The sequence below is a fragment of the Populus euphratica genome, unplaced genomic scaffold (assembly GCF_000495115.2).
Source record: "Populus euphratica unplaced genomic scaffold, PopEup_1.0 scaffold2.1, whole genome shotgun sequence".
Taxonomy (NCBI): Eukaryota; Viridiplantae; Streptophyta; class Magnoliopsida; order Malpighiales; family Salicaceae; genus Populus; species Populus euphratica.
The window spans coordinates 2,754,798-2,773,945 of record NW_011499846.1 but is presented as its reverse complement, the minus strand read 5'-3'; the positions used below and the strand labels follow the sequence as shown (position 1 = coordinate 2,773,945).

At 35.7% G+C, this 19,148-nt stretch overlaps 4 protein-coding genes across 5 annotated transcripts; 2 read left to right on the top strand and 2 right to left on the bottom strand.

The window, feature by feature from the left end:
• The first annotated feature begins 3,711 nt into the window (after nt 1–3,711).
• LOC105131585 (uncharacterized) lies at nt 3,712–5,733 on the top strand. Its single transcript, XM_011034627.1, has 4 exons — nt 3,712–4,121; nt 4,774–4,932; nt 5,050–5,158; nt 5,336–5,733. Exons 1-4 carry the CDS (start codon nt 3,720–3,722, stop codon nt 5,545–5,547), a joined length of 882 nt encoding a protein of 293 aa, XP_011032929.1. The 5' UTR covers nt 3,712–3,719; the 3' UTR covers nt 5,548–5,733.
• A 510-nt stretch (nt 5,734–6,243) lies between these two features.
• LOC105131577 (transcription factor MYB24-like) lies at nt 6,244–7,835 on the bottom strand. The gene is made up of 3 exons (XM_011034619.1): nt 7,624–7,835; nt 7,160–7,412; nt 6,244–6,946 (listed from the first exon to the last, which is right to left on the bottom strand). The coding sequence occupies exons 1-3, from the start codon at nt 7,812–7,814 to the stop codon at nt 6,479–6,481; spliced, it is 912 nt and encodes a 303-aa protein (XP_011032921.1). The 5' UTR covers nt 7,815–7,835; the 3' UTR covers nt 6,244–6,478.
• A 951-nt stretch (nt 7,836–8,786) lies between these two features.
• Nucleotides 8,787–14,402, bottom strand: LOC105131568 (uncharacterized). Its single transcript, XM_011034607.1, has 6 exons — nt 14,189–14,402; nt 13,213–13,484; nt 12,481–13,132; nt 12,165–12,364; nt 11,197–11,441; nt 8,787–10,945 (listed from the first exon to the last, which is right to left on the bottom strand). The coding sequence occupies exons 2-6, from the start codon at nt 13,482–13,484 to the stop codon at nt 9,072–9,074; spliced, it is 3,243 nt and encodes a 1,080-aa protein (XP_011032909.1). The 5' UTR covers nt 14,189–14,402; the 3' UTR covers nt 8,787–9,071.
• Nucleotides 14,403–14,540: 138 nt separating this feature from the next.
• On the top strand, nt 14,541–19,067 carry LOC105131529 (probable mitochondrial import inner membrane translocase subunit TIM21). 2 transcript variants are annotated; one of them, XM_011034551.1, is made up of 8 exons: nt 14,541–14,907; nt 15,749–15,805; nt 15,891–15,903; nt 16,776–16,939; nt 17,402–17,580; nt 17,693–17,741; nt 18,292–18,411; nt 18,645–19,067. In XM_011034551.1, exons 1-8 carry the CDS (start codon nt 14,746–14,748, stop codon nt 18,813–18,815), a joined length of 915 nt encoding a protein of 304 aa, XP_011032853.1. In that variant the 5' UTR covers nt 14,541–14,745; the 3' UTR covers nt 18,816–19,067. The 2 variants fall into 2 exon arrangements, with proteins under 2 accessions (XP_011032853.1, XP_011032844.1); XM_011034542.1 differs by having other exon boundaries at nt 15,891–15,909.
• The last annotated feature ends 81 nt before the right edge of the window (nt 19,068–19,148 follow it).

Below are 19,148 nucleotides of genomic sequence, written 5' to 3'. Positions count from 1 at the left end.
AGCTACTTGAATTACGAATTAACCCATACGTCAATTAGCTTGCATGGAAAAAAAAGGTCAATTATAGAAAATGATGGCGAGTTAGGTATGGTCGGATATCACGTTTAGCAAGCCGTTTACATGCCTTTCTATTAAAAAACTATCCGGCCCTGTGCTGCTTATTTTATTTATTACCCACTAACAAATGCTTGGTCATTCATTCTAGTCCCTTCATTTAAAAAAATATTATTTGGACCTTTATATTTACTTGATATTTTTTATATAAATAAGTTCATAATTAAAAAATTCTTATCCTCATATTTTTTCATAAAAATACTTTAATCCCTACATTAACTTTTTTTTTAATTGAGTCTAGATGCCCGCTTCAAATGCTCCGTTCACTGACATTTATATGAGTATATGCATCAATTTTTAGTCCTAAGCCTTCGTGGAAAATTTGCCAAGTAGACATATCATATATGCACAGCCTACTAATTATCGAATTAACATCTTTGGATGAAGAGCAAACCTCAAAAGTACTAAATTATTTATGTTAATTTTACTCTCAGGATCTCAAAAAAATTTAATCAAACACTTCCATATATTTTAAATCTTTTTGGTGATTTGTTTATCTAAATTATACTGTTTTTTAAATGGTCTTTTTGTAGAGAAATTAATGTTTTATAATAATTATCTCAGTGTAAAATCTTAATTCAGAAGTCAATATAATGTAATGGTAAAATTGATTAAAAAAATCATTCGGATATAAAATTAATAATAATTCAATAATCTGATGGGTATCTGATATTTAGCTTCGAATAAATCTGTCTTGTTGTATACTGGTCTTCGAAGAAACTGCACCGCGTTTACTTGGATCGGGAGGAAAGGGGAAGGAGGTTAGGAATTGACAATTGATGCAGCAGTTGACTTGAGGTACAGGCTTACAAAGTCAACTAATCAATTGATTTAAGCTTCTTTTTAAAAAAAAATAAAAATAAAAGAATGAAGTCATCTCTTTACGGAGCCAGAGGAGAGACAATCTATATAAATGATCATCCACGGCTTTCCTTTCTGGTTGTTTCACTATACTTTTCCTCTATTTTGTCGGCAATCCACATGAGCTGCACGACACTACTTTATTCAAACAATTACATTTATATAAATATTATTCTGGTCACATCACATGTTATTTATTTTCAGTTTAGTTATTGTATTGTAATAGAAATCATAAATACGAAAAAAATCGTTTAGTTAGAAAAAAATCGTTTTTAAATTATTTTAAAATAAATTTATATCTTTTTAGAACATTCCATCTTAATTATCTCTTTTTATAAGATATTTATCGATGTATTCAACGTGTTATTTGTGAACTTCTCGTTAAAAAAACAATTTACAAAACAACCCAAAATGAAAATTTACCAAGTCAAAGGACTACAAAAGAAAAACAAAAAAAAGAAAGACTCGTATGATTCTAGAATAAGGTGAATGAAGACCCATAAAATGCGATTTCTTTTGGTAAACAGTGAAAACATTTTAAAATTTGGATACTTCTAGAACAATGATGTTATAATTTTTAATACCATGTTAAAAAATGAATTTTAAATAACTATTTATTAGTCTAGATAATAACATTATTCATTAATATATAAATTTACTTGAAGTAAAATCAAGATGATTCTTGAGTTGGTATTTATAATTATAAGATATTTAAAGGATGTTTTACATGAAAAAATATGAAGGGATTTTCCAAGATTCTTTGGTGTGCTAGGATCCCCATTTATTCTCTTTATGATCTTTTCAATATTTGTTATTCATTGTATTGTCATAATCTCTACATACAAATCATGAAAATCATGTGTGTATATTGTAAGAATCATTCCTACATCAATCCCTTGTAATGCCTATTTAAAGGCAAGAACAATACATTAAAAAAAAATGTTAGTTTTTTTACAAAATATTAAAGTTTTTTTTTTTTTTTTTGGGTTTTTTTTTTTTTATCTTTGTGGCTTCTTTCTCTTCAATTCAAATTGTATCTCCAGCCCTTTCCTTTAATATTTCACTTTTAAAAACACACTTACCTAATATCTCTATTAAACTAGCCTTAAACAAATATCTTTTATAAAAAGCATAAGTCATTTTCATCTTACATGGTTATAGTCTTTTTAGATATATGAAGAGTTACTTTCCTTGTTTAGAGTCAACCATCATTAGTGAGAAAGATGTGTTGCAAATAAATCTTGAAACAATTGTTTGGTTATACACTGATCAACTAATCCTTAGGTAAATCAATAGTTTCCTATCTGATGGTCTTCTCTCTCAAGTTATCAATAACAAATATTTGTATGATGTCAGGCACGTATAGGAAACCCTTTATAATACTCATACTCGAGATCGCATTCAACAAATTAAGGGCAAGTTGAATTCCTTAAACAAAGGTACTTCTTTAAAAGATTATTTACACAAAGCAAAATCTATGGTTTTGTCTCTTTATGGTACATGAAAACTTGTGAATGATGACGAGTACATCATTTGTATTCTTTGAAGATTAGGATCTGAATTTGATCTTATAATAGCAACATTGAATGTGAGAGATATTTTTTCATCTCTTAAAGGAGTTATTGGCAAACTCCATGATTTTGAAATCCAAGAGCACGAGCAACTACTTTCAATGTTGCTTTCTATACAAATCACGACCGAACAGACCCAAAGCTATGGGTGAATCCTAGTATTCATGGCCATAGTGATTGAATTTCCATTAAAAATGCTTCATCATCACAAGCTAAAAAGACTCGATTCTCTTGATTTAATAGAGGTTCCTCTAGAACTTGTCAAAAACAATTGTCAAATCATGGTGGTTGTGGACATGGTGGCATCACTTGTTTTTTATGTAAGGGGCCTAATCATAAAGTAAATGGATGCTTTTCTTCTAATGAAGAAATTGATCGATCCAACGCTTTTGCTGCTATCAAAATTGAAGAGATTGCGGAAGAGACCTAGTATTTTGATATTGATGTAAACCATCATATGACCTAGTATTTTCAATGTAAGGAGCCTAATCACGGCGATTGTCAGAAACAATATTATTTGTATAAAAATTAATTTTTTAATATTTTTGAATCGTTTTGATGGATTTATATCAAAAATAAATTTTAAAAATAAAAAATATTATTTTAATATATTTTTAAATAAAAATACACTTTAAAATATAATCTCTATAATCTTGAAAAAACTCTTAGACATAAATGTTATCTTCTCGATTTTGAATTTAAAAAAAAACTACCAAAAAAAAATTGTTGCACACCATCATTGTCGGTTGACTAACTCAAAAACCTTTAAAACAAAGATAAATATTTTAAATTTATTTTACACACGGGGATCTTTATACCATACATCAAAACTTTGAATCTTGCAGTTATAGAAGTGAAATATAAGATTTTGAAAAAGAAAAAAATATATAAATATAAATATATTTAATTAAAGATATAAAATATTTTTTTAGAATGATTTTTTTACATCTTCAAGATTAAAAAAACAGTAATTAAAAACAACTACATGTAATTAATTATATTTTAATCCAAAATAGATTAAATAAACAAAAACTAATCTAAATAGTAATCTTATCATTTATTTTTCAACATATATATATATATATGATGGAAAGTGGCATGAAAAAATGACAAGATGGGAGTGTGCTGACGCATGTTCTTCTTCCACGAAACACACAAATTTTTTTTTCTCGTATGTCTATATATACATTTCGTTTTAAACCTCCACGCTCCGAGCTCACGTCCACAAAAACAACAATGGACCCTACCTCACATGAAAATAACGATGCTAACCAGCAGCAAAACGTTGTCGTCATGAGACACGGTGACCGAATCGATAACTTCGAGCCATTATGGATCACAACTGCCACTAGACCATGGGACCCAACTCTCGCGGAAGCGGGTCGGTTAAGAGCTTTTCATACGGGTCGGAAACTTAAAGCCAATCTTGGCTTCCCAATCCATCGGGTCTTTGTTTCTCCTTTCCTCCGTTGTATCCAGACCGCCTCCGAGGTTGTCTCCGCCCTCTGCGCCGTCAACGATGGGCCTGACATTGTTAGTAGCCACGGTGTCGCCATCGATCCCTCTAAACTCAAGGCAGGTGTTCTCTTTTTTTCCGTTTTCACATTTACAATACGGCAACTTTTATAGATTATAAATGATAAGGAACTGGTTAGCTAGATAAGTTGATTGATTACTGATGATCATGGTTTTAAGTTTTTTTTTTAGATTATAAATGATTAGGAACTTTTTAAGTTTGTTTTGTTTTTAAGTATATGATTATAAATGATGCCTTAATAGAGAGCTAAGAATTCGTTTTTTTTTTTTTTTAATGCTAGCCTTAGTGAACCGAGACGACTTGGTTGCGTATCAATGAAACAGTGACCTATGTACTTTGATAAGTACTATGAAATGAATGAAGCTTCTCGAGCTCAGTTCAAAATAAATTTCAATTTCAATTATTTTCATGTATAATCTTAAGGATTTGATATATTTTTTACTAGTTAGTTTTGGAAACGTATTTAGAAATTTATTTAAGATGTTAATGGAATTGATAATGGCATTTGGGAGCTTAAATCTTTCTGAAAGTTCATGCTAACTTGGTAATTATTCATTTGGGGTCTCATATATTTTATTCGTTTGTGTAATGGTATCGTTGATTGTAGTGATTGTGGTGTTCATGTTGTTTGACTGGATCTCCATTTGTTTTAAGGCTTTTGTGTTTTAAGTGTTGATTGTCCATTTTCAGGTCTCTATTGAGTATGGTTTGTGTGAGATGTTGAATAGAGAAGCCATTAGGCGTGTTTCCGTGCCCAAAGATGGGAACTTTGGATTCAATATCGCAGAGCTTCAAGCCTTGCTACCAGCGGGGACAGTGGATCGTGCTGTGAAACCAGTGTATGAAGAGGTAAGTATAGAAAACACTGTTTGGTTAAGGGAAAAGAGCATTAAAGAGTAACAAGGTACATGCCTACGTTGCACGTCATCATGTCTCATATTTGGTTATTTTCTTGAGGAATTGTAGCTTCCACAATGGGAAGAGACTGTGATGGGTGCAAGGACTAGATATGAACGAGTTATTAAGACGCTCGCAGATAAATACCCTTCAGAAAACTTGCTGCTTGTCACACACGGTAAGCTCACTATTTGGCTGGCCTAGTTTTAATTATCTCCTGTTTGCTAATCTGCAACACCCAATTCCCTCAAGGTCTGGTAGGAAATGCATGAAATACGTCTTCAAAACCTTTTACTGCATGCTTAAGAAATAATCATGTAAGGTCTTCTGATGTACCTCTTTCTTGTAAATTCAGGGGAAGGAGTAAGAGTTTCAGTTTCTGCATTTTTGGAAGACATAACAGTTAATGCTGTAAAGTACTGTGCATTTTCGCAACTACGAAGACATGTTTTCCACAAAAACAAGTCATTTACTGCTGGAGAGTTTGAGGTGCTTACTCCTAATGGTAGAACCGGCATTGGTTACAAAATCCCTATGGCCAACGGTGCCATGAATGCTGCTATGTGACCTTTTTTCTATGCCAAACACCATTTTAGGCATGCCTACCGTCAATCTTTGTGTGCTGTTTTAAGCTGCACTTGTTTGTGTTTTTTACTAGAACTCTGATCAAGGGATTTTTAATTTAGGGCAAATTGATTACACAAGTCAATTACATTTCGTTGTTGCATCAGAGAATTGAATTGTTATTGTCTCGATTGAAAATGTTGGCTGAACTCCCTTTCTGCGGAAAATGTTGGTTGAACTCCCTATCTGCGGAAAATGTTGAATTCCTTGTTCTGATGGGTTTTTTTTTTCTTTTACCGTAGGATAGACTTGGTTGAGCCCAGCTTTATATTTTCTTTTAATATAACGGTGATGTGAGGGGTTAAGCCTGTCCAACTTTATAAGATGAAAGAGTTTGTATAATAAGCTGTTTTACTTCTCTTGAACATTGCTTTCAACCATCATGAAAAAAAGGGGGTCATTCTATACGTCAAGATCACCCACAATAGTACAAACTTGCCATCAATCGGATGTTGATGCCGGTATAGCATGAGTGAAAGAGAGTGAAAGAGACATGGCGATGCTGGTATAACTCGAGTAAAAGAGAGTGAAAGAGACGTGGTGATGCTCCACCCGACAAGGCAACACTTGCTCTTTACCTCGGGTTCTGCGACTCACTGAACAGCCAATAAATAAATAAAGTAAATGAATAAGAAAAAAAGAAGATAAGCTGTTGAAATGAGCACGAACGGGCTGGAATTCCATGTTCAGCAGTCAATTTCACATCTTTATCAGAGAGAGAGAGAGAGAGAGAGAGAGAGACTAGTGGCAAACCGTCACATTTATAGTTCTGGAGTTAGTACAAAGTATAGCAATCAATTTTCACCTGAGGAAACTATTCAATAAATCATCCTTCTACACCCACATAAAAAGAGCCTTGTGATCGACTAGTCCTTCACCACTCTGAAGGACTTGGAAACGGTTCCATATGATCAAACATGTCCGGTGGCAACTCATCGAAGAGGGTATCTGGGGTCGCAGGATTTTTTACATCAATTGGAATATTCATACAACTTGATACTGGATCAAACAATGGAGGCCCAAGTGAAAATTGTGCTGCATCTCCAAGTTCAGGAGCATCTGCGGTTCCAAGCACATTCAGAAAGTAAGGGTCATCCAGCCTAGCCAGGAGTTCATGGCTTTCTGGAGAGAATACAAGGTCTGGCTGGGGCTGTGGGATTTGAGGGAAGGGAATTCCTGACATGGGCTCGTATTGAACAAGATTTGCATCACAGCCTGGCAACTCAGATTTAACCAATGGTGGTAACGGCATCATTCTTATCTGTTCAGGGTTCTCCAAGTAGGATGATGAGCAAGCCTTCGAGGATACCTCTTCCTCCATTGAAGAACTAAACGTTGGAGCCTTCACACATAACAAAACAAGAAGAACGTAAATTGTCCTTCCACAACAGGTAAAAATAAATTACAGACAAAACCTTTCAAAGAGTCAAATAATCAAATGCTACCAGAAGTCCTCAACAGAGACCAGAGAAGGAACACTTTTTTTTTTTTGCAGCAACTAAAAAATCCCAAAATTTTCTTGAAAGCAGGTGATGATGCAATTATTTCCAATTACCTCGAATGTGGGAACATCCAGAAAGACAGGAACTTTATTTTTACTCCTCTGTTGTTTGGAATTAGAAGAGGAAGGTGGTGTTCCTGAAGTCTGCAAAATCCTAGCCAACCTCTTCTGTCTACTACTCCAGAAATTCTTCACATCATTATCAGTCCTTCCCGGCAAATACGTAGCGATTCTTGCCCATCTGTTCCCAATTTCTGCCTGCAAATCTATAACCACCCTCTCTTCCTCTGCTGAAAACTTGCACCCACTATAAAACCACACACACAGACACAACCAAAAAAAGAAATAAGAAATCAAGAGGAAATCCCATCTCTGGAAAATCACACATTACTGCAATGGACTAAAAACAAAGAGAAACTGAAACAACCCAGGATCAAAATCATGATAATTTATCATTGCATGCATGTAAAATTGCAACAAGTTGAAAATGTAATTAACCAAGTTAATTTGATACTTACTTTTTCAAGTTGGGTCTAAGCTTATTAACCCAGCGAAGACGACAAGACTTGCCAGTTCTATGTAAAAGGCCTTTGGATCGAATGGAGCTCCAATCTCTGGGACCATATTTTTTAACATGGTTAATCAGTACTTCATCTTCTTCCTCTTTCCAGGGCCCTTTTCTTATTTCTTCTTTCTTAAATCCTTCCATTTTCTGACCACTAGACACTTGCTTCTCTGTCTCTTTCTCTCTCTTATGTTGTTCTTGTTGCTAGACTCTCTTTGCGACACATGAGTCTGTGATGTTTTTGAAGATGAAAAAGAAGCGTGCTTCTTTTTTTTTGTTCTTTGTTTTTGGGGAAGTGGCGGGGGGGGGGGGGGGGGGGTGCCACTACCCTCCCTACTAATATGCCCACATTCTCCGACTTTCTCTCTAGTTCAAAGTGGTTCTGAAGTTACTTTTATGTCCCTGTTTCTTCTAACCATGGGTCCAAATTTTCTTTGAGATTCAGGCCCGGACCAGGCCCAGGTTTGTATTTAAAGTAAACTGGGTTTTTTTTCTTTTTCCTTTTCTTTTTAATTTAGCAATTTAATTAAAATTCCCTTTAACATCTAGATTTAAAGCGGGGGAAAAAATATTTTAAGGTGTTGGTTTAGATGCTAAATTATTTTAATTTATATTTTATAAATTTAAATTCTAATTCGAATAATGTTTGCAAAAAGAAAAAAATGTAGGTCAATATAGATGGCTTGTTTTTAAAATCTGATAGTAGATGGAGTCATTTGTAAATTCCAGAGATGAAGTTAATGTTGTATTTAATTAGTGTCCTACGACAATATATATATATATATATATATATATATAACAAAAAAAATAGATATAAAAGAAACAAAAAAAAATATTTTAGTTGGGCAGAAAAACAAAGAAAATTTAATAAATTAACGAATTTTTATATTTTTAAAATTAGAAAAGAAAATCTCTTTTCTATCCCCGTCTTTCTGTATCATCTGTATTAGAACAGTAACCAAATAATTGTTTTTCAAAAGCATCACCTAGCATCTCAATCGGCTGCGTGTAAAGACATGAACTGAGTTTCTTCTCACTTCCACCCCATAAACTTTTTCAAGCATTTGCTCTTCCTTCAGACAATTATTTGTTGCTAAGAACAAGATTTTACAGTGACTATGAAAAGGTTCTTTCTAAATATGTTAAATTCTCTCATCAGATAAATCAACATAATGTCACAAAGAATTGCTTAGGAGTCTATGTACAACTACAAAAGAAAACGAAAGAGAGAGAAAATTGATTACACAGATTAGCAATAGCTAGCCATCACTAGCTGCAACACAAGCAACTCTATGGCCTCTATCAGAGACTACTTGCCACCAAGCCATCAGCAATTTGTCCTGAGCCAGTTCCCTCTGAAATGACATCATTTACAGTAACCAGCTGGTTGGTAGTGGCAATCTAATTATCACTTTTGTCATTTGCAACTCGCTTTTGACGTGTACGTCTAGTAAAAACCAATTTATCACTAAAAGATGGCTTCTTGAAAGAACCAGCTCCTTCAGTTTCAACCTTACCGGAAGGTTGTTCTTCAATGCACCTCGATATTGGTGAGGAACTTGGCAATGATTCTGAGTTCAAGTTGTCAACTGCTTTAGCATCGTGATGAAGATTTGAATTACTAGCCTTGTTATCACAAACCCCTTTTAATGAGAATGCATTACCATCACATCTCTGGCTCTCAGTCCTGCTTCCACCATCACTTTCTGGTTTCATCATTTCATTATCTGTGGTTCCCATCAATGATTGAACTGTATCAATCATTTGTGAATCAGAAGCCTTGTCAGTACTTGCATCTGCTGTATTAGTACTCACTAATGGCTTAGGATCCTTGTCGCTAGAAAAATTTTGAGTAGTCACCTCACATTGCTCCATGGACTCCATTGATGAAGGGATATCAATGGATAATGGTCTCACATCCATTACACTATTTTGTTCATGCCTGACTTGATCAGTCGAAACATCATGAGGAGGAGGACTCTTGCTCGTGTCAGAAACTGCATTATTTATAATCCTGTCTCCATTTTCAAAGCTTTCATTAGACGCAATTTCATTAACAGAAAGTAATCCAGGCAGAGAAATACTGGTGGTTGGCGGGTCAATATCCATCTGAGGACAGGCAACCTGCTCTCCAACACCAGCAACAAAATCACCTCTATGACTGCCAGAAGCCTCATGTCTGACCTGATGATCATTCCTGCTAAGGGATGACACATCTTTGTCCATACGATCACTCTCATTCACTAATTCTCTAGCTTGATTTGATAAGTTTGTCCCACTCATCTGCTGCTCAAGAGAGTCCAGAGCTTGTTTCTGAGTGGCATCCACGGCACTCTGGTTGCTATCTAAATCAACTTGATTCCGAGTGACATCATCAACAGAATGTATTCCGGGTGGAGAAATGCAGTTGGACGATGGGTCAACATCCATCTGAGCACAAGCCGATTCTTCTCCAACACCAACAAAATCACCTGTAACACCACGAGAAATCTCATGTGCATTTCTTTCCTGACAATCATTCTCAGTGTAAGATGGCAGATCTTTGTCAATGTGATGAGTCGCATTCACTACTTCTTTATCTTGATTTGAAGAATCGGTCCCACAGACCACCTGCTGCTCAAGTGAGTTTGCAGATTTTTTCTCAGTGGTATCTGCATTAGTCTGGCTGCCATCTAAATTAACTATTCCATCTAGTTGCTTCTGTACAGCAACTGCTAGAGAAGCAGCATGATCACGAATCAAACAATCATAAGGTGGGCAGCGTAGCATGTTGATCAGGGCCTGATTATACTGAAATAGGCTAATAGATGACTTTCTACTCCCTTTATCACGATATAATTTAATAATTTTAAAGACATGCTCACACAAGTTACCCATTTCCGCCCACTTGCAATCACAAATAGCAAATTCTGAACCAGGGTTCCAGACAACATGAACCCTATCTCGATCAAGCTGGTCAGTGACTTTTGCACATCTATATTCCACGACAACATCAGAATCTGGAATCTTCAATGCTTTTCGCCAAGATGTTAAACCACTAACCCATTCATCTTTCCAGTATCTTGCAAAATCATCCCTTTCTGAGTATTCATCAAGCCAGAAGTAGGAATGCACTTTTGTACCCAACTTATCAACCAACCAATCAGCACGTTGATAAACACCAGGATTCTTCTCATTCAAGAGCCTCACTTTCAATTGCCTGTGGTAAAATTCCATTGCTGCACAAGTCTCTTGGCTTGCCAATGGCAGATTTTTTAGTGCAGTAGTCCAACTCCCTGATACAAGGAAATCTTAGTTTAGTTTTCTGAAATAAAGAGTTTTGTAAAAAACCCAACTAACTCCAAGATTCTATAGCGATACTCCACATATTTTATCACACGCAGCCAAGTCAATCTTCTTCCAAATTGAGATACGAGACCCATTTGCAAACCAGCTCAGGGAAATTGAGAAGAAAGATAGAAATGTGTATAGCCTGTTTATGCTATCTTAATTACTATTGAAAAGAAAAGAAGAGAAATTTACCAACCTATTCTAGGATACCAGGTTGCCTTGAAGTAATCCATAAAACTAGAGCCGTCAACAAAATCTTCCATGAGATCTTCAAACAAACGTACAGTTCCTTGTCCTTTGCAAATATCATCTACTGTCTGACCAAGCCGTCTTGATATCTGAACACGCATCTCTGTTTCCAGGCACCTCTTTATTAGATTCTTATGCCATGCATGGCGAACTCGCCAAAAAGATAACAACACAGAGCACTGAAACACCTCCCTGACAACAAGGTAAAGAAATAAGGTTTTTGTTTAGATATATATCGTCCAAAAGGGAAACATGGAGGCCAAAAACTATTCTCTATTTGCCTGGACCAACACATCACGTCCACAACACAATCAATCTAAACTGCCAAGTCCCAGATCTTTGCTCAGACTGAGAATCTGAAATAATCTCCACAGACCTCATCTTACAAATTCTTATGAGCATTTCACCAAGCATTGCAGTTCAGTTCTTCATATGAGTTAAAAAGCACATTAGTGTGTTTGGAAATGTGGTAGCGGTTGTGGTTCAAAGTGCTTTTCGCTTAGAAATGCATCAAAATAAAAAATAAAAAACTATTTTTTAAAATTATTTTTTACATCAGCACATCAAAACAATCTGAAAACATAAAAAAAAAAATAAGCAAAAAAAAAAAATCAAATTTCCAAACAGGCTTTAAAGTGTCCTTTAAGATCACAATGGTAGACAACAGTTGGGGCCTCAAGCAGAAAGTCTGAAGCAATACCGTGTCAAGCAAATTTTAAGGCACCAGAGATCTCAAGGGATCAGTCATTGCTTGTACTGAACTCTAAATTTCAGGATACAGAATTAAAAAATACAAAATCCCTGCAAAACCCATGGATATGGGCCATATGACCCTTGGAACACTCTGTAAAACAACTAAAAATGACCAAGAAGAAAAAATCATCGAATTTACATTAAAGAAAGTGAACTGCCAACCTTATTGTGAGGATGTCTGTCAAAGGGTCATCCACTATAAAGCCAGCCAACTTCCACGAAGGATCTTTCATACAAACTCTGTTGTAAAGTGCCCTCATCCATCTATGCGCATCAGCACTAGCAAATCTTGGTGTTATGATCCAAGCTACAGGGATGGCCTTGTTGTCAGAGTTGAACACAACTAGACTGTGAACAGGATACTAAACAAAATGAAAGAAAAGAGCAAGGTCAGTTTCTGAAACATATAGAGCCATTCAGGCACTGTAATTGATATTTGGTTAGACAGGATTGGACCATATTAACTGAAATGACAAACCTTTAATTTGTTTGTTCCAAATCTTGAATCAGAAGCCACAAGACCATGATTTCCAAACCGAATCATTTGTTGTAACTGCCACTCTGTTTGAATTCCCAAAGTGAAAGGCTCTGAATCAGAAAAATCCTCGAAGAAGAATACCTGATTCTGGTGGCTTTCAACCCACATGTTAATGCTAACTGCATCATCACTGTCCAGTTCATATGCAGAGCGGCGGATGCTCCTTTCCTGCCTCCGCACATACCTGTGTGTCAACAGGTCATCACGATTACATGGACCGCCCTGCCTTTCTACTGATTCATTGTGTCTTTGCATTATGGTCTCCACAGAGACCCCAACATATAGTAAAGATAAAACACGAAGCCGAAGATCCTCTGAGATATATGGGGCAAACATAGCTCGAGTTCCTTCAGCCTTCTTATCCCGAGGGCCATGGCATGGTAACCCTTTTTTATCCACGTGCTTGTCCTGATTATATATGATCAGTGCTACAGATGGTTCAGCAATTAAACGTTTTACAATAAAATGGCAGGTGCACCCCCTCTTAGTGTTTGGTCTACCAGCATTTTTCTTTTTTGGAACATAAGTAGTTCTACTGGGCCGTACTATGCCACCTTTCCGATGATCATCAGGGCCAAAAGAACACCAATACCTAAAAATTCAAATGGATCACTTAACTCACAGCATTGATGGCCAGTAAGTAGGAGCTGCCAAAAGAAGAGTGAAACTTACAATATGTACTCAAGGATGCCATCAACCTTTTGCTTGTAAGATGTTTGTGGAGGTCGACGCCTTCTAGCTTCAACATGAAATCTCGTTGGACAGTCTTTATTAGCAGACTCACCTCTTACAAAATCATCCACCCGAGCAAAAGGGATAAGAGCGAGTCTATCCAAATTGTCACGCCAACCTTCAACCTTTGACCACACAATATCAGAAGCAGAGAATTCCAAAGTTGGAGGATTCTGCACAGGAAGGGACAGAATCTCATCCCATCTGGCCATCTAAAAATGCACATAACAGAAATTAGGTCAGTGAATAGTTGAAGGGTTATAACCTAGTACAAAGTGACATCTCATCAAACCCAAGTTTGATGAACTTACGAAAAAAACAAAAAACAAAATCCTTATTCTTCAGACTTCTAAAAAAACAAAATCCTTATTCTTCAGACTTTTGCAAAATCAGAACAAATAATTGTACCATCAGTGTATTGCATCATATCAAGTCCTTTGATCAACATATCTTGGAATTATTAAAATTTTAAAATGAATTATAGCACCAGTAATCTATTTTATCATATCAACTCCTGTAATCAACTTATCTTGAAACTGTAAATATAGAAAACAAGCATAAAAAACCCGACCTTTGTATAGAAAACAAGCATAATGACTTTACAATTTAAACATATTGACTATGGATGCACGAATCAATCTTCAAGTTTCCTGTCATAATCTTAGTGTCTAAACTTTTGGAAAACAACGCAACATATATAAAATCCTTAAAAGTTCTTGTACACCTTGAAAAAGTTCTCTTCTTAACAACTCCTAAACAAATAGCTCTATACAGAAATGAATCCATAAACAAAAAAATCTATGAAGAAAAACTGCACTAAATTGAGTGTTAAAAAATTTCCAACTTTTCTCCATTTTTCTCCTGGCCTCGGGAGTGCCTTGGAGTTTCTTCATATTTATGTAAATAGAGAACTTACCAGCAACAAAAATGGGCTGCTGCAAAGCAGTAGTGTTAAAAAGACAAGCCAAATTCTTTTCAAACAAATTCAACTCCTTTCCTTCTTTCTTCTTTCCCTACCTCGCTGTGTATGAGTTTTATCTCTGGCAGCTGCTAGGTGCTAGCTAGCTCTCCTCTTGACTTTGAGGGAACAAGAAAGGAGAGGAAAACAAGCCATTCGGTTCAAATTCGGGCTTTCGTTGTACGGGCTAAGTTTTGAGGAGTGAGCCCAAAGAATAGTGGGTAGCCTTCTTGGGTTTTTTACACGTGAGGTTTCTTCTTGCACGTGTCTGCAATAAAACCCCAAATTGCTTCCCATTGGGTTTTTGGGTCTCTCTTCCTCTCTCGATATCTTAATACAGGGTCGAAGTATATGATTTCTGGGTCTTGAATATCTCTCAATTTCAGCATCTGGGTCTTATTTTATTTGGTTTTTTTAACCTTTTTTAGGCTATAAGCGTTGGTTTTTGTGTTAAAGTTTTTATTTTTTTTGGGGCTACGTAGAAAAGGTAGGGGTTTTTCTTGTAGTATTAGAAGATGCAACATATTAGGAGATGCAGCGGTTTTTTGAGATCTCAAAATGGGCTGCCTTTATTTTTGGAGAGAAAGATTGTTAAGGGAGTTTCTGATGTGGGTTTGGCGTCCTTTTCAACATCCATGGCTGCACAAAGAAGTGCTCTTGGTAATTCAGCCACTGGGGTAAAAATTTGTCTTTTTTCCTTTTTAGTTTCAGCTTTGTACCTTTGAGACACTGCGACTTGCCTTCGGAGTTGAAGTTGGTTATGTACAGCTTTTGTTGTGGTTTGAGTTCAAATTTAGTTTGTGCCTCGTGTGTTTCATGGTTGTTTGAAGAAACTTCTTGTTTTATATTGAATGGAATAGAACTTGAATGTCATTGTAATGGTAATGCATCTTGCCTCAAAGTGTTGCCACTTTGAGGTATATTTACGAGACCTGGATCCTATTGAACTCATTGTGCCAAAGTATTGCAATGAATGAATTTAATCTCCCGAATGAAAAATTTATCTTAGCTTCATTTAAGATATGCTGACCTTTCTTTTCGGCACTTAGCCTAAATAATGTAATGCAAATGACATCCTGGAGTTGTAGATTTCTCCAGGTTCTGGCCTTCTAAAATGAGGAGGCAAGATTAGTTTCATTGATATTAGAAAAATTCACCTGTCAGAAACGAGATTGAACCCCCAGTCGTGCTCTTTCTAGTTATAATTTTCCTGTTACCCTTTTTTTTCTTTCTTCTAAAAATCACTCCTCATCCTTTCCCCTTCCTGGCTTTAAATGAAGCAACTAGTTCAACCAGTTATTTGCTCTTTGTCATTACTACCTTTGTTCTGTTTGTTGGCTCCTGTTGTTACCTTAATGCTTCTGGAAATGTCTGTCATTAAGTAACTGTTTTTACCATAAACTTACGGTACAATTGGGTAATTTTCTTTTTATAGTTGAAATACTGTTTGTTTCAAGCATATTAGTTAAATGTGATGCATTGGTGTTTGATCTAAGTTACATTCTGATGTTGACTCAGCTGCCAAAGTCAGATTATGTGAGACATTTTGCTTCCAATGCCAACCATTTGACTAAGGTGTGGTAGTTAGTTATTTTCACTTTCATTTCCCCACAGCTTGTAACTGCAGACTGATTTTGTTTTATTTCATTCTATTTTGCAGGACATACTTCGGGGTAATGGTTAGTGATTGTTATGCTCCACTTTATTGAATCATTATGCTTGTGTAAGTCTCATATGCCCAAATCTGATATAGTCTTCTCTCTTGTTGCTGAGAGTTGTTCGTCTGCCTCTTTGGCAAAAGTTTCAGTAAAAGTCATGCTCTTTATTGAGAGCTGTGCCCTTGGACTATAGTAATCTGGGGAGTTCTTATTTGCTTACTGCATTATTGCTCATCCTGGAGCTCATTGTTTGTTTGCTTGCAAGAGAGTTATACAAGGATCAAAGATCTTATACTAATCATTTTTATTGGCTGGTCTCATTTTCTGATATGGAGCCAGTAAACCTCATCTGCTCCTCCAGATTTTTTATTTTGGCAGAAAAGGAAGTTTCAGGATGCCCTTCTGAATCAGTGGTGATCTAGTCTATCCCTATGAATGTTTCACCGCAAGTTCTAGTTTGCATGTTTACTGACTAAGTCTCATATTTCATGCTGTTGTAATGGAGATCTAATAGCCTTTTTGATAAAGGGTCTAGCAAAGAAAGAACATGACAATGAGCTGATTTTATTGAATCCTTGGATGTCTCATTGGGAGTTTAGGTAAAAGATCATAAAGAAACTATAGTAGGATCTATCACTTTAATGCTAGGACCTGCAATAAATAATTGAAAACTTAACAGTTTTAGATAGTGTAACTAAACTCAATGCAGGAGAGGAGTTGTAGCCATAAAATTCATATAATATAATAAAGTATTTGGAGCCACACAAAGTGCTGCAAGTTTACTGACATTTAGTGTCAGACATGCATATCCACCGGTTCTGGAGCAAGGTTGTTTTGCTTTTTGATTTCTCTCTTTGCAAATTAATTCTTGACAGTATATTTGGCAGGTATCCCTGCTATGTATGGAGGTAAATCTAACAGAGAATGCCTGGTTAGCCTTAGGTCACCCTTTCAAATCATGGAAAACCATGGAGGAAGCACCATTAATATTTGTGTTGCTAGATCCTTTGCATCGAAAGCTTCAAAGAAAGAGACACGAAATCAATCTGAGGTTTGAATTGAAATCCAAGTTCTTGAACTTGCTTGTTTATGTTATATCCACATGCTATTTAGATTACTCTGATTACAGTTTAAGTAGAACACTTGAATGAATCCTGTGTTTCTATGCAGGCAACCTTTTTATCTATAAAATGATAAAAATGGAGTATATTTCTATTATAAGGATACTATCACTATCTGGGTGGTTCTAGATTTTCATATAGGAAATATGTGTTTGCTCCATACTTCATTGTTGAAACAAAGTGTTTCTTTCAAGAGGGAATTTTTAAATTTCTTCTGTGTTTATGTACTCCCAACATAGTGGCATCTGAACCATCCTGACTACATATGTTTTTGTCTACCTTTTTGCTTTATATATTGGTTTCATTTCCTGTTTTCTTCGCAAAGTTTTTTTTTTTTTTCCCTGAAAACTTGTGCTCTTAAACTATTAATTGTGCTTTGCCACTCTGGACAGACCAGAAAAGACTTATCTACTGTCGAGGATCCTTTTGATGCTCCAACATACAATATCCCAGAGAAGCCTGTGACATTTACAGAGGGTGCTTCCTACAGCATTATAATTCTTGCAGGACTTGGTGTTGCTGCAGCTGCAGCTTATGCTGTTTTCAAGGAGCTGATATTTGAACCAAAAGAGTAAGAGTTGATTTTTCTTGTTAAATTATACAAATATGGTTAAAAATAAATTATTTGAGGTTTTGCCTTCTTTTCCTGATTCCACTATGATTTGAACCATGATCTGTGATAGATACAAGATCTTTAACAAGGCTCTGAAAAGGATTCAAGATGACAGTCAGGTTTGTGAAAATTGATAATCTTTGTCTGGCCGCACAATTTTTAAAGCAATTGTTCCTCTTCTATTTATTATCATGGTGGACCTGAAAAGGGGATGTTACCTTACAATGGAGCAGTCATTTGAGGTTGCCCTTTGTGGAAGCACCCCGAGTATGTAAATGGAGTGACTGATTATGCTGTAACAATAAATCATACGGTTATTATCAACTGTCATCTGAAAATAAGAATGGCAGTGGGTGCTTAACTTCAAGTAGTCGGGTACAGTTTATTGGCAAAACTAATATAGAGAAAACAAATTCTTTCAAAATGTAATCACAAAGTTGTGAGGGAGGTTTTAAATACTTTAGATAAAATCCAGAAAGATCTGGTAGTAAATGGTCACAAGGGTTCTCACTGCAACTAAACTTTGCCATCTATGTTCTTGTACTATAAAAGACCATGATTGCAGGCTGTTTCAAAATTTGAAAGCTGAATCATATTGGTGGTATTCTTTACATATGTTGATTTGCAATTTTGTCATTCACTTTGGATTATATTTTCTTTGAAAATCAGGTCAGGGTGAGGATTGGATCCCCTATTACAGGTTATGGTCAGGAAAGTAGAAATCGTGCTGCTCGCCAACGTATTCCCAATAGGATCTTTACTGATGAAGATGGTGTGGAGCATGTCCAGGTAAACTGTGAAGCAACATAATTTATAATAACCATATGAAATTTGTCTTGTGCATCCAAGAAATGCAAAAGTTTCCAGGATTGTGAATAACATTCCTGAATTATTTCCAGAACCTCCTTCCACTTTAAGAACAAATAAAGTGAAAAAATTTCACAAGAACTAATGAAATTGAGGATAATTTTGATTTTCTGAGTAACTTGATATCTGCTTATTCGTTGCCTCATTAAATGTAGATTAATTTCTATATTCGTGGGCCGCATGGTGCTGGGAAGGTTTCTGCTGAAATGTTCAAAGACAAAGTGGACAAGCAGTGGAAGTATACATACTTAATTGTGGAGACCATGCAACCTTCACGATCACAGTTGATTCTGGAGTCTTACATGCCTGCGCCAGCGGTTGCGTAAAACATGTACACAAGCGTTCCATAGCTTAGATATGGTTTCTTTTTGTACCAATTTGATCTGGAGCTGGGGTTGCTAACTCTCGTCGATAGATATGAATAATTTGTATTCGTTCTCGTGAGATTGATCCTTAGTTTTCTTGAGAGTTCCAGTTTTGTCCTTCTGAGCTGATTAATTTTTTGTTCACTGAGAAAGCAAAGATCTCTGAAATGTGATTGGTTGGTCATTGAATTAAACAATTTTGTTGGTGATTAACATTGTGTTTTTAATCACTTGTTTAGAGAAGGTTCTCAAGTTATAGTATGTCCTCGTTAACCGAGGAAACAAACGTGGATT

Bases quoted from the DNA above. Each gene is read 5' to 3' on its own strand.
- LOC105131585 (XM_011034627.1), top strand. From the start codon at position 3,720: ATGTCTATATATACATTTCGTTTTAAACCTCCACGCTCCGAGCTCACG. The intron at 4,122-4,773 runs GCAGGTGTTCTC...GTCCATTTTCAG, and splicing joins TCGATCCCTCTAAACTCAAG to GTCTCTATTGAGTATGGTTT. The intron at 4,933-5,049 runs GTAAGTATAGAA...GAGGAATTGTAG, and splicing joins TGAAACCAGTGTATGAAGAG to CTTCCACAATGGGAAGAGAC.
- LOC105131577 (XM_011034619.1), bottom strand. From the start codon at position 7,814: ATGGAAGGATTTAAGAAAGAAGAAATAAGAAAAGGGCCCTGGAAAGAG. The intron at 7,413-7,623 runs GTAAGTATCAAA...GTGGTTTTATAG, and splicing joins CTTAGACCCAACTTGAAAAA to TGGGTGCAAGTTTTCAGCAG. The intron at 6,947-7,159 runs GTAATTGGAAAT...TTATGTGTGAAG, and splicing joins TGGATGTTCCCACATTCGAG to GCTCCAACGTTTAGTTCTTC.
- LOC105131568 (XM_011034607.1), bottom strand. From the start codon at position 13,484: ATGGCCAGATGGGATGAGATTCTGTCCCTTCCTGTGCAGAATCCTCCA. The intron at 12,365-12,480 runs GTTTGTCATTTC...CATTTTGTTTAG, and splicing joins TTGGAACAAACAAATTAAAG to TATCCTGTTCACAGTCTAGT. The intron at 11,442-12,164 runs GTTGGCAGTTCA...CCTTGTTGTCAG, and splicing joins ACAGACATCCTCACAATAAG to GGAGGTGTTTCAGTGCTCTG.
- LOC105131529 (XM_011034542.1), top strand. From the start codon at position 14,746: ATGCAACATATTAGGAGATGCAGCGGTTTTTTGAGATCTCAAAATGGG. The intron at 14,908-15,748 runs GTAAAAATTTGT...ATGTTGACTCAG, and splicing joins TTGGTAATTCAGCCACTGGG to CTGCCAAAGTCAGATTATGT. The intron at 17,742-18,291 runs GTTTGTGAAAAT...TTTGAAAATCAG, and splicing joins GGATTCAAGATGACAGTCAG to GTCAGGGTGAGGATTGGATC.